Source organism: Pseudorasbora parva, chromosome 15, assembly GCF_024679245.1.
Source record: "Pseudorasbora parva isolate DD20220531a chromosome 15, ASM2467924v1, whole genome shotgun sequence".
NCBI classification, from domain to species: Eukaryota; Metazoa; Chordata; class Actinopteri; order Cypriniformes; family Gobionidae; genus Pseudorasbora; species Pseudorasbora parva.
Window position 1 is genome coordinate 7,944,240 of NC_090186.1, and position 14,443 is coordinate 7,958,682.

Genomic DNA, 14,443 nt, shown 5'->3' on the forward strand with positions numbered 1-14,443 from the left:
TTTCTCATCCGTTCTCCTTCCTTTCTCTTTTCTTGTCTGTTACTTTTTTGTCTCTTTTCATCTGTTCTCTTATCTCATCTCTTCATTTCCTCGCGTGCCCTCTCTTCTAGTCTTGTCTGTTCTTGTCTCTCCTATTCTCATCTCTCTCTCTCCTTATGCATTTTCTGTCCCTTCTTATGTATTCTTAACATAATTTGTCACCCCTTTAGGTGATTCATACAGCGATTCGGATGCCGTCAGTGAGATTCTGCAGGAAGATGGCTTGACTCTAGACACTGAGGATCTTCTCAGCTTCTCCTACCAAGTAGCCAAAGGGATGGATTTTCTGGCATCCAAGAACGTAAGGTTTTTTTTTTGTTGTTGTTTGTTGCATTCTGTCTCTCTGACGTATACTGAGTGTTTGCAGTAATCCCATACTGCAGATCTTCTCTCTCTCTTCCTCTACGATGCACTGGCTCACATTCCATTACCTATGCCCAGTCTAAGATCGGGTTACACAAGGTCATGCACAAATGCACACATGTTGTCAAGCACATGCACACACTCATTCTCAAAGGCTAATGCAGACAAATATCACATTTCCCCACCTGGTCAGCAGGTCCACGATTCAGTTTAGTGGAAGGACACTAAATTAGTCCCGCTGTTAAGCAGGCATGTGAGTTTGCAGTCAGTGAATTCATTTCAGCACCTCTAAGCTAACTTAGAATATGGTATGTTCAACACTTTTTTGCTAATGAGGTTTTGAATATTGGCACTGCTATTGTAAATACTTGACAGTCTTCACATATGAAAGCAATATTAAACAAAATCCTTATAAGGAAAGCCAGACCCACTCGCTGGTCATTTTGGTAGAGACCTCCAGGCTACTCGTTTCTACGCAGGCAACAGGCATACAAGTGCAGTTTATATCTACTTGAATTGCGAATGGCAACTGTTTGTCAAGGTTACATTTTAATAACATACAGTATTTCAAATTAGCAATAAAATCAAACCACTTAATCGTAAATGATGATAAAAAAACGAGACATCCATTAATACGGCCAGCTTTTCCCTTTCCACCTTAATGGGGATTAAAAAAATAAGGACTGGGTGGATTTTTAATCATTGTAGGGTGGCTGTTTTCACACACTGTCAACACACATTCATATCCAAACACCTTGGAAAAGTGGATTTTGCATAATAGGTGACCTTTAAAGCAGAATTGTACTCCCCTTGTACCGTCTCTGCTTTAAAGGTAACCTATTATGCAAAATCCACTTTTTGTATGTTTGTATTATGACCATTATTTCTTCATGTGTGTTTATTGTATGTGTGTTTTGCAGTGTATTCACAGAGACCTGGCAGCCAGAAACATTCTCCTCACCCAAGGCCGAGTGGCAAAGATCTGTGACTTTGGACTAGCCCGAGACATCACTACGGACTCAAACTATGTTGTTAAGGGAAATGTAAGTACTAACTGTCAGAACATGTGACATATAAGCAACTTTAAAGGGGTGATGAATTGAGAAATCAACTTTCCCTTGAGCTTTTGATAAAAGGTCATGGTAATATAAGATTATCCTGTAAGTCTCAGAGCTGAAAACTTCCTTTTTAGTCAAAGAAAAGCTTTTATAGACACCAGGCCCAGAAAACGATCGTGAGCTTCATCCTTACATTATCGTGCAACGAAACACACCTCTTCAGAAAGTGTAATTCAGTAGCCCCGGCCACCGACTCATGGAGCTGTTCGGATCACTAGCCGGCAGCAATAACAATGTGGAAGAAGATAGCAAGATACTGTGGAAGAACAGTCGCTGCATAAGCTTCCTTCGGATCCTAATATTAGGAATGTTTGATACTTACATTTATTTTTAATGAAGTTCAAGCTCGCGTGGGGAAGAACGTTTGTGTGTTCGCTTCATTTCACTGCGGAATCGTTTGTAAACAAGTCTCAGGTGGATTTGCAGACACAATGTTGTGCCTACTATATTGGATCCGACAGGAATGGTGCGCAACACACTTATGTGAGCAAAACGTCTTTTTTATATGTAGGCCTAATAGTAGTCCTGGGGCTGTGTTTTTTCTAGATGGGCTACCAAAACTTACACCCATCGGCAGAAATTCTTGTAAAGCATCTTGAAAGTCTTGATCTGGGCGCGCACGTGTGTGTTTGTGTGTTCGCGCTTATATCGACCAATCATGCGGGCCATCTAATACAGAACTAATATTTCAATCAATCGAGGGTGGATGAGAAATAAATCATTGTGTTTGTTTAATAAAGACTTTTACGAGCCCTGTGGTCGAGAGAATCATTGCAGTTGCCGCTTTAATAATCTCTCCCCCATGTGAACTGACAGAGACATAGATATGACAGCGGAGCTGAAGCTCATTTAATATGCAAATCTTATCCAATCCTAGCTGTGGGCGTTTATTTCCATATCTCCAAAGCGGCACGCCCATCAAAACCCAGCGTTCAGGAGAGAGCCTCAAAACCAATGTAGAAAATAGCCTATTACTTTTAGTTATGATGTTTTTGAATAAAAAAACATATTTTTTCAGTATAAAAAAGAAAAAAAGCCAGTTCATAACACTTTTCATTTTTGCATGCCACACTGTATACCAATTATCGGATTAAGTGAATAGGTGTAATCCTTAAATAAGACACTTCCTTATAATTGGAAGCTTTAACTTTGTATGGATGCACTGCGAATTGCTGTGAGCCAAGATTGTGTCAAACCTACTTCTTACGTCTATATTGTGGGTGTTGGAAACGTTTTATCCCAAGAGCTTTCTGTGAAGAAATCCCACCTAAAGCAAAATGATGATGATCAGTTTAAAATACAAGTGCTTTTATCCATGTTGAGACATGTACTAGATGTGAATTACCCAAATGTCTTACATTGGCAAGAGGTTGAAGAAAAACAGGTCTGGAACAGGGTAATTTCTAAAAAAAAAAAATTTAGACCGTTGATTTCTTTTCCAGAATTTTGCATAAAGCAGAATGCTGTTATAATCTTCTACTCCATTTGCATCCTGGATTAATGATCTAAAAGAAGCCCAAAGCAATAAACAGTCAAACAAACTTGAACTATAGTGTTGATAGTCTTTGCGTCAGTATAATTATAATGCAACCAAGTCAGGTAATGACAATCTACAGCTTGCTAACTAGAACAAAACTGTATGATTAAGGTTACCAAACACAAATATTGACAGACAGAATAATTCAAGCAATGTCTGTGGTAAGTACATTCTTTCATGTGCTATTTATGTCGGTAAGAAAGGAATGTATGTAATGAGGATATTCTCTGCACAGGCCCGTCTTCCAGTCAAGTGGATGTCCCCCGAGAGCATCTTTGAGTGTGTGTACACCTTTGAGAGTGATGTATGGTCTTATGGCATCCTGTTGTGGGAGATCTTCTCCCTTGGTAAATTAAATATATCCCATAATTATTTTAACCTGGTATGGTATGCTGTGTTTAATCCAAATATTGATAATGTGCTTCTTTAGGGAGTAGTCCTTACCCGGGCATGCCTGTGGACTCTAAATTCTATAAGATGATCAAGGAAGGATACCGAATGGAGTCACCAGAGTTTGCCCCGAGTGAAATGTAAGCTAATTACAGAGCTGTAATAAGTTAAAATACCTCTCTGCAGAATAAAACAAAAGATATTGTCAGTATTTATTGTACACAGTACAAAAATGTCCCCAATAAAACCAGCGCCGCTTGTGTTGTTTCAGGTACGAGATCATGCACTCGTGCTGGGATGCCGACCCCTTCAAGAGACCCTCATTTAGCAAGATAGTGGAGAAAATCGAACAGCAAATCTCAGACAGCACCAAACATGTATGTCTTGATTTTTTTCCCTTTTTAGCACTCAAAACCTTGTAAACATGCAAGTAAACATGTAGCTTTCAGTTTAACGCATTACAAATATTTTACGCATCAGTTTTCTTCCTTTGGCTGTGCTACAGTATGTGATAATAAGAATATAAGTGCTATTAAAGAAAGAATAGCACTATAAGAATAAGTGCTAATAAAACAATTAAAGCGCAACAAGACACAAAAATAAGAAATTAAAGGTATAGTTCACCCAAAAATGAAAATTCTGTCATCATTTACTCACCCTCATGTTGTTCCAAACCTGAATTTCTTTCTTCTGCTGAACACAAAAGAAGATGTTTTGAAGAATGTTTGTAAACAAGCAGAGAGAACAACCATTGAGTACCATAGTATTTTTTTCCTTACGATGGTAGTCACTGGTTGTTCTATCTGCTTGGTTACAAACATTTTTCCAAATATCTTCTTTTGTGTTCAGCAGAAGAAAGAAATTCAGGTTTGGAACAACATGAGGGTGAGTAAATGATGACAGAATTTTCATTTTTGGGTGAACTATCCCTTTAAATATGTACTGCCACTATGTTTGTGAATCTCCTCAGAATGCCACTTCAGACAGCACACGGACACGTTGAGTTCTTTTGCGTTTCGATGGAAATAAACACAAAAGTATGCCAAAATGTCTGCTTTGTCGAGTATCCTCGTAAGTGTAACGGAGGCCAGCTAGTAGTTGCTGTGTGAGTAAACCTCACTCCTCTGATCTCAGTGGACCCGGGTTCGAGTCCCGCTTGGAGCGGGTGGTTCAAAAAGGAGAGGTTACATAAGCACAGCCTTAAATTACTTAAAAAGTGAAAGGGTTTCTTCAGTGATTTAGCATTCGGCCTTGTATTTAACCTGGGTAATTAATGTGGTAGAATTTTTTTTGAATTTGGTGCCTTCGAAGACTGAGAAGAGACAGAAAATGTATTTTTGTCTCATGGGGATGAAAGACAAGAACTCCCAGAATGCACTTGCTCCGCTGCCCTGCGAGGCCACTCCCAAAGCCACCGCTACTGGATTACTTGCCCACCGCATTCATTTTCATAAAATTCGTTCAGTTAGGAAACAGGAACTACAATTAAAAACTGAACGTGTGTGTTCAATATAATGTGAGTGAGCCGATTGAGTGTCATGGCACAAACGCAGCAGGAGTCATATTACAGATTAGAGCATTCAAATATATTTCCGGGTTTCTACTGATACAAAGCCATATGCTAAATCGATGAAGTAACCCTTTAAATGAATGCAAAGCGTTGTGAGGACATCCAATCCGGATCTGATTAGGGCTTCAGGTCTTACAGTGACAGCTGCCTAATAAACCTGCTACTGTAATGTCTGTCATTACTGTAAATCAAAGAACAACAGACAAAGGGAAAAATCACTTACTGCTCTTGACTGAATGTTTGTAGCTTTAATAAGGATTCATCTATATTTAATCTATAATTGATGTACTGAAGATTGTGAAGTGTTTGATAACTAGTACATTTCTGTATTTTTCCTACCTGTTAGATCAAATATTTAAAATAGTTTGTTTCCATTTTAATTTGGAGACTACATTTTTAAAGCAATCCAATGTGAACACAAGGTGTACATTTCTAAGAACTTGACATGTTTTAAAGTAGATTTTTTAAAAGATTTTTCCTTTTCTTTGTGACGGATGCATCTCCTTTCTTTTCTGCAGATTTACTTAAACTTCAGCTCCAGGTTGCCTGTTGCACCGGGACCTCGTGAGGAATCCAGTTCACATGTCCAGCGGCTAAACTCAGTGGGCAGTCACAGTACCGCCACTCAGCCCCTGCTGTCCAACAATGATGTCTTCTTGGAAGAGACAGGTCCACGTCACCCTCCGGTGTGAGGATCTGATTCCCAGCAAAAACCAGGCATTCTATCAGATGCCATTCATCTACTGAGACCCTTCGCCTTAGCTAAGCGTCATTGTAGCTGTCTGACATGCATGAGGACTTTGGTGGAAAACACTGATCAAAAATCTCTTTTAGGATCCAAGAGCAGTCGTATTTTTTTCCATTCACCTTTCTCGCAAATTGTGTATAAGCCCCCCCTGGCAGAAAGGACAGTGATGGTGTGCTTTCCTATTACCATTTCATGTATTCTTTGGAATTGTGGGACTTTGGACATTTGAGAAAGCTAATAATCAATGCTGGTATCATCCCATGGTACTATATCTTCAATGTGAGTCTGCAGGAGGACCGAACTTTTTTTGTGTGTTTTTTTGTTGGTATAATCCCTTTGCTTTACCATGTGGGATATATAAACACAATAATACTTATTTTGCTAGTACCGTAGTCAAGTCTTTACATGTGACAGAAGTAAAACAGGCTGTTTCAAGTCCGAGACGAGCTGAAATCATTATGATCACAACGAAACAATTGGAAATTAGACATTCCCCAAAAATCCCCGAAGTCTTGACACCCAACCGCACCTTTGACATATTGTAACTTATGTGTTGAATATGACTCAGTAGCCGTATATCAGACTATCAGAAGTAAAGGAGCCTGGTGTGAGAGTAAATCACACTTATTTTACCATCAACTATTTTGCAGGACACTCCTCTCATAAATTCAATACACATACAAGGCTACACTATTTGGAAATTATGTGTATAAGCAGCAATAACTCAGTAAAAAGGCAGCAAAGGCATTTTAACTTTGACAGCTTGATCAGGTTACTGCACAAGCCAAAAAACAAGCTTCTTAAATGCATTCGGGATAGTGTTTCATCAGTTGGCAGCTGAATCTGAAAGACGTTTTATGTTTAAATACACCAAATTAAGCCACATCTCGGCTCACTGTCAGAAAAGGTGTTGAGACACGAAGAGGCAATTAATAACGGTTCATTGTTTACTTTAAACACTCAGCGATATTTCGGTTCCATAGCAGTATTATATCTTTGGCTTGTGTTGCCTTTTCCTTTTCTAGGAAATGTAATTCGGGACAGCAAAATGATCCAGTCAAGCAGTAATCCAAGCTTGACGTATCAAACTTTTAGACAGTGTTTCTTGACAACAGTTTCTTCCTCTTCTCCTGTGTGTACCAAGGAAAATATATGGTAAAGAACACTTATGTCATATGTATGGCTTGTTTCAACACTGAAAATGCTTTTTTGAGTAGTTTTATTTATGATGTGGTTCCATAATGGTGGACTGTAGAAGATCAGTAGCTTCTGTAGCATCGGTTCTGTTCTTTGTTTCGGTTCTGTGATTATATATAGTGTACATAGCGACATTTGTAAATGTTTTTCTAGCTTCTGTGGTAGTTTCAAGGAGAAACTGCTCTGAGATTGCATCTTCGCTCTGCTTTCTTGTGTTCGTGGAAATCGCGGTTTATCGTTTCGTACAGACTTGACTGTTACTCTGACTTCTACTTACAGCACCAACTGTTGTGCCTGAAATGTTTTCTCTGCTCTTTAGCCAATGAGAATCGTGCTGTTGAAGGTAGAGCCAATAGAAAGCTGCCGCTGCTGTGTAGAAATGGGTGCCAATGGCTTCTTGCTCTATGTAGGAGTAGCCAATGAAGGATCTGCCAATAGATGGGCGGCTTTCAGATATAGTACAAAAAAAAAAAGAGTGGCTTTCTATTACTTAGATGAAGCCAATAGGATTCTCGTTTTGCCGCCAAATGGAACAGGGCAGAGTATTCGTCCGAATGTGAGCTACGTACTGAATGATTCAGTCGACACCAATCGCAGAACTCGTAGCTGTGCAAACATCAGTAGTCTGGGCACTCAGTCACTAGCTCATTTCCCAGGTCTCCCTCTGTTCTTTGTGTCCAGCTGCTTCCTCCGGCGGATGTCTCGCTTCCACTAAGACTCAACCGGGGAGATCCAACTCAGCCCGTATCCCATCTCGACCGCTCCCCCCCCCTCCTTTTCGCCACACTGGGACATTGTTCCTGATGTCCACTTGCTTTTGCTTCCATTAGCGCATCTGTGTGAGCGTGTATGAATGTGTAAATGCAGGTCATTTGCTGTTAAAATATCAGAGCACCTCCAGTAGAATGACTGTAGTTAATGAACTTCAGATTGTCTGAATTATTCAGCCGCTACATACATAACTATCATCACTGTTTGCTCTCGTCTTGTATGTAAATAATATATATAAAGATATATATATATATATATATATATATATACACATGTGTGTAAATCAAATTGTTGCTTCTTGTTTTGTTATCATGGTACGTTCTCATGTGCTGCATATATTTTTGTATGTTACAGTTTGTCATTTCACAATATCCTCTTCTGTCATTATTTTGCCTATTGATTCATTTCTTCATAAGTGCAGTTTTCAGACACACACCAGGTACAGTTGGTTATATATTTAGTCTATATATATAATATTCAGCGTTGCTTGTCGTTTCAGTATTTTCAGTGTTTGCATTATCGATGAAAGGAGGAACACCTGAAAATAAAGGGTCCAGGAATCCCATCTGTGACCGCGTAGTCCCATCAGTTCTCAGAAAGATATTTTGCCACGGAAAAGATTGTTTAATGTATTTTATTGTATATTTATTTTACAGTTTTTATTTTCAAAAGACAAATGTGCAAATCCTGTGTGTAGCTCTTGTTACTTCAGTATGTAAATAAATAACTGAAACAATCCATCTTGCGTTACGATTATTAAAAAAAAAAAAAAAAAAAAAATGTATCATTTTAAACATTAAAAGTTTGGGAAGAAAAAAATGAAACCATTACAGTTCAAACTGGCTTCAAGAGAATCCATAGATAAGTCAAATTAAAAGAATACAAAAATGTGTGCAAAAAGTAATAAATAATAATAATGTCCCTTTTCAAAAAATATTATTATAGTTTTATTGTGAAATCATGTTCCATAAATGTGACCCTGGACCACAAAACCAGTCATAAGGGTAATTTTTTGAAAATGAATGAATAAGCTTTCCATTGATATTTGTCCGAGATACAACTATTTAAAAATCTGGAATCTGACGGTGCAAAAAAAAATCGAAATACTGAGAAAATCGCCTTTAAAGTTGTCCAAATGAAGTTCTTAGCCATGCATATTACTACTAATTAACACGTTGTATATATTTACAATAGAAAATGTACTAAATATCTTCATGGAACATGATCTTCACTTAATTAACCTAATGATGTTTGCCACAAATATAGCTATGCGATTTATGACTGGTTTTGTGGTCCAATGTTTATAATGATGGCTCTATACTGTATATTTTATAACATTGTAAAAGGGCTTTTATTCATGAAAATATGCAGTATTGTCTGCCTTTTAAATGCTGCCTTCATATTTCTGGAAAAGGGATCATCATATTTTACAAAGTAATTTTCAGTTAAAATGAAGTCAAATCATACTATTAACAGTGTATCCTATGAACCATTTGAGTACATTCTTGAAATAAACACTTTCTCTAATACTTGAACCAAATGATTTTGGGCCATACTGTCAGCCATCTGGCGGAGCATGCAGTACAGTTCCTGCAGATTGCAGAAAATGCAACCGTCTGAATAAATGCTGTGTCTCGTTTATGATTATGCCCAATGGGGCTGTAAAATATGTTAAAACCATGTTGTCTGAGACAGGGACTGTGATTTTGGCTTAGATGGAGATCAGGACATCTGTTTCTAAAGGGCTGTGACATGAACCCTCATTGCAGGGCGTTCTTTTTTTCTTTCTTTGAGTACTTCAGTTAAACTGTTTATTTGAAGTCCTTAACAGTTTGTTGAAGTGCTTTGTGGAGGCCTATATTTTGAAAGATGCTGGTACTTATGCTCCGTATAGTCCCGAAGACAACTTGCGGCTCTCTGAGCCTGTGAATCTCCCACACAGCTAGAGTTTATTGTTCACATATCTGATAAGCAGCAAAGGATTTCCCACTATTGAAGATGACCAAATATACATACAGTGAGTCAGCAGCACCTGAGGCCTTCACTCACAGCCCAGCCAAAAGAGAAAGAGGGAATAAATAAATACATTTTTACAGTATTTGATCCAAGACAAGAAACACCTGCAGTGAACAGATGTTCAAGAAGGGGTTCTAATATTTACTTGAACCTGAAGTGTGTAATTTCCATTGGTGCCACTAAAAGGAATTGCTAAATAATGACTATTTTTAAAAAGGTCTGCAAGACCCTCAAATCATCCTTGTTTACACCCCTTTAACGCTAGAAAATCTAGAACGGCTAGAAAAATCTACGGAACTGAAAAAAACATCATGTGTCTTTGTATGTGCTGTAAAGCTGTGTGTGCTTTATTCTGAGTTGTTTCTCTAATAAACGTCACCTTCCTGTGGTTTTTGTGGCATTACTGACAGTTTGACCTGTTCAATGTGTTCAGAGCAGGACAGGGAAGGTGGCAGGGTTGAAGGGGTTTATGAAAGATGTGATGAAAAAAAGATGAAATAAGATGAAGAAATGTAGTGTGGAGAAGGAAAGAGGAGGAGTCTAATCCTGCTGATTGTGACTTGAGGATTAAAAGTTTATACTCATAAAAGAGTATCCAAAACAAAGATTTGCCTAAGATCTTTCTTTTACTTTTGAGTTCACAAAACTGACACGTTAAAGTAATCAAAATTATTTAATAATTTTGAGTTTTAGGAAATTGTTTATTTTAATTTAGACAAACTTAAAGGAGTACTTCAGTGCTGGGAAGATAAATGTCTATGGGTCATTTTTGGAGTTGAAATGTGAAATAATTTTTGAACTTGGTGCCTTAGACTGAAAAAGCCAGAAAATGTATTTTTGGCTCATGTGGATGTAAGATGACAACTCCCAGAATGCACTTGCTTCGCAGCCCTACAAGGCCACTCCCAAAGCCGTGGCACTGCCCCAACCGATGTTTTAATTTTCATAGTAATAATATAATTCAGTTTGCATGCTTTGCCATGACACTCATAAGGGACAGTAAATGCTAAAATCAAGTGTCATATAAGACACTGTTTACTTAAAAAAGTTTGGAAACCAATTGCCTTAATTTTACAAAGCAAACTTAAAGGGCAAACTGAAGTTAATTGTATTCATTAATCAGCTAAAAGTAAAGAAAGCTAATACCTCCTGAGTAAATTAAGTAATAAATAAGTAAAGTAATAAAGTTAAAGCCAATTAGTTGAATTGTCTGTCATTGAGTCTGTCATTTTTGAAAAAAAATCTAATTTGAACGGAAATCAAATACCAAGCAATGCATTCGAATATATTCGAATATCTACGACCCCATAACCCGACTACATGGCACTTAAAAAAACGGATAGTTCATTTATAGTTTGATTACGGATATTTCACGTCATCTTCGAATACATATTCGAATATCGAATAAAAAGTGACAGCCCTAGTTAACATACCCTAGAATATTTACTAATCTTACTTAAGATTTATTACTAAGATTACTTGAGTAGTTACATTTAACTAACAGTGTTATATTATGTTCTGCAAACATCTTAAATACTATTATTCTCAACAGTTTTAATCGGTCATTTTTAGAAAGCACCAAATTAAAAAATCATTTCACATTTCTACTACATTAATGACCCAGTTTAAATACAGATTCATCTTCCCAGCGCTGAAGCACCCCTTTAAAAGTGTAAGTAGTAAGTGTTTAAAGTGCACAAGTGTTAAAAAATGCATATTTAGTTGAAACCTTGCCCTCTTTGGCTTGCTGTCAGTGCTGTTAATCTAAATGTACGAGACAAACTTTCTGTGTAAATAACAGCAATGAAATAAGAATGCGCCGTTTATCTTTTATTCAGTTTATGGCTATTCACACAGGACACGTTTTCTGGTTAAAAACACGAGACCCAGGTCAGTGCAAGTCTAGAGATCTGTTTTTTTTTGTGTGTGTTTTTTTACTTCACTTCATTTTAGAAAGCCAGCATTTTTATCATGCACAATACTCTGCAAAAAGCATGGTAACAAGATGCCAGGGCAACAGTCAAACTCAGTGATGTTTATATAATATATAATATAATATATAATCATACAATTAGTAGTCTCGCTTTACTTTTTACTTTATCTTTTTTTCTGTCAAATTCCTTGGGACTGTGCAGATGAAATGTTTAGAGGAAATGAACACTGTAACAGACAGGACAGCAACAGACATCTATGATTCCAGATATGACTCTGACTTCATGAAGATAACGAGCCTCCTTCTCCTGGCTGTTGTTTGGGTCTGAAGGCACAGTCTGACATACAGGCATGAGATATGGTGAAATATGAGCAACAATAGCATCATTGTTGGGTCTACCCTCAAACAAACGGTATGAAAACACCTTAATCTCAGGTACATCAAGAACATTAATCAAAGAAATCAATTTTGTTATTTTCTGGTATTCAAACAATCTGCTTGGGTCCTTTCCAATATACTCAGGTAATCAAAAAAATAATAATTTTGCTATAAGCTGCTGCTTTAATAAGATGTACTTTGAGATTCTTCGGAATGAAAAGTGTGTTATAAATAAAATCTATTATTATTATTACTGACTCATAGCATTTCTTTTGCCTTGGGTGGTGGATTGCCAGCCGTTTAACTGCACTGGAGAAGTTCACACAAAGGTCTAAGAGGTGTATGAACAGGGTGGAGTTGCTTCAAGCAGTGTTTGAGCAGTTAAATGAAGGACAGCCTCAGGCAAATTAAAAGTTGTGTGAACATACAAGCAGCTTAAGACTGAGTTTGATGCTAGTGACCCTTTATATGCAAGTAAGAGCTTAGGGTGTGTGTAATTATATGCGATGTGCATTTAGTTGAGTACACTAACCTGGCAATTCGTCTGTCTACACTGATGTAAAAATTCAGCTTGACAACACAATTAATCACAAAAAGCAGCCAATCAGAACAGCTCTCTCGGTTTGGATGGTCGCTCTCACTTTAAAATTAGGGGCTGCAACTAACGATTATTTTGATAATCGATTAGTTGCCTGAATATTTTTTCGATTAATCAATTAAAGAGATCAAATCTATCAATTTTTAGCCGTCTCAGAACCATCTGGAAGTCTATGGAATTACCTTTGTCTCAATAAAACTGAACGAAACTTTTTCAGAAACTATCAAAAATATGCCATTACAAAAGAAGAAAAAAATGAACTCAGTCGCATAAATGTACCAGGATATTCAGTATGCTTCATTCTTTGAAGAACAAGCGGCTGAAGAAGATGAAGCTGCTGCCGCTCCATGTCTCTCCTGAGAGCTCATCTTTACGAACTAATACAAAGCACCGCAAAATTTGTTTTAGGCGCAGGTCAGAGAGCACCTGTCCATCAAAAGCTCTTTATCCAATCAGAGTAGATCACTGTTAAGCCCGCCCCCACGAGAGGTTTGTGTCAAAACAGCAAACAAAAAACTGAGAAACGTAAGCGAAATCTTTGGCAATGCATTCACAATCCACAATTTGCGAAAACTAATCGTTGAAAAACATTAACAAAGAATGAAGCATACTGAATATCCTGGTACATTTGTGTGACTGAATTCTTTTTTTTTGTTCATTTTTAATGTGTTTTTCTTCTTTTGCATATTTTTGATAGTTTCTGAAAAAGTTTCGTTCTGTTTTATTGAGACAAATGTAATTCCATAGAAGTCTAAACAGCTAACCCTCAGAAAAAAGATCAAGCTTAGCAATGTTAAAATCAGTGCTTCTGTATGGCTTTGAATGTTGGAGAATAGTGAAAGCAAATATAGGCAAATGTAGAGACCTTCCATAACATCTAAAGGCCCTAACCATCTCTAATGTCAACCTGTAGAAAAAGACAAGATCCGAGAACATCAGGAGATCAAGATACGCCGATTAAAATGGCTCGGACATGTCCTCAGGATGTCTCAGGAGAGGATGCCCAAAGTGGCTTTGCTTTGGACACCACCTGGCAAGCAGAAACGAGGCACGCCACAACATGGCGACCGAGCGGGAAAAAATGGGGAGAAGCACAGTTAACAGCTCAATACAGACCTAGATGAAAAGAACAAGCAGCAGCTGTATGTCTTCACACTAGACAAAAAGGATTAAGTAAGCAAGCAAATCAATTGTGTTTTTTTAGTCGACGACTAGACAGAACGAGTACTGGAACGATTACTCATGTGCTGCCCTAACGCATACATTTCTCTAATTTACGTTATGTGTGTGTGTGTGTGTCACAAGCAGGGGAGGCCAAAGTAGGGCAAACACCACTTCCTGTTTTCTCCCAGCTACTGAGGAAGTATGTGTGTTGGATGTGTGTGTGTATATATACGGAATAGCATATCTACCACAAGAGCCACCATGAAACCAGTCGAGGACAACACTACAACCCACACACCACAGTGACAATCACATACACAAACAACCTTAAGCAATGACACACACACACACATATATATATATATACTTGGCTGAGAAACCACAGCAGTGAGGTGAAGAGGATGGAGAGATAGATGAGGTGGAGTGAGGAAATGTGTGCCGGGTTTATCTCTGATACAGTTAACTTCCTTTAACTCCACCACAGTGGTGTAGTAATAACAGAGGTAAGGATACGTGTCCACACACACTCTCTTATTCCTCTTCTAAGAATCTTCTTGCTCAGAACTCCAATTTAATCCAGTTAACCCTAACAAAACGGACTAAACTAAACTAAGAACATGT

General features: G+C 37.8%; 1 protein-coding gene across 3 annotated transcripts in view; it reads left to right on the forward strand.

Moving 5' to 3' along the window:
* The window catches only part of kita (KIT proto-oncogene, receptor tyrosine kinase a), a 29,920-nt gene extending 21,449 nt beyond the window's left edge, over nucleotides 1–8,471 (forward strand). For 2 of the 3 annotated variants that reach the window (XM_067416950.1, XM_067416951.1), the window contains exons 16-21: nucleotides 210–340; nucleotides 1,323–1,445; nucleotides 3,293–3,404; nucleotides 3,488–3,587; nucleotides 3,719–3,824; nucleotides 5,536–8,471. In XM_067416950.1, coding sequence (XP_067273051.1) covers nucleotides 210–340; nucleotides 1,323–1,445; nucleotides 3,293–3,404; nucleotides 3,488–3,587; nucleotides 3,719–3,824; nucleotides 5,536–5,709 — 746 coding nt within the window. In that variant the 3' untranslated portion in view covers nucleotides 5,710–8,471. Of the gene's footprint in view, nucleotides 1–209; nucleotides 341–1,322; nucleotides 1,446–3,292; nucleotides 3,405–3,487; nucleotides 3,592–3,718; nucleotides 3,825–5,535 lie in introns of those variants that run through there. The other variant, XM_067416952.1, reaches the window with a different exon arrangement.
* Nucleotides 8,472–14,443: the final 5,972 nt, after the last annotated feature.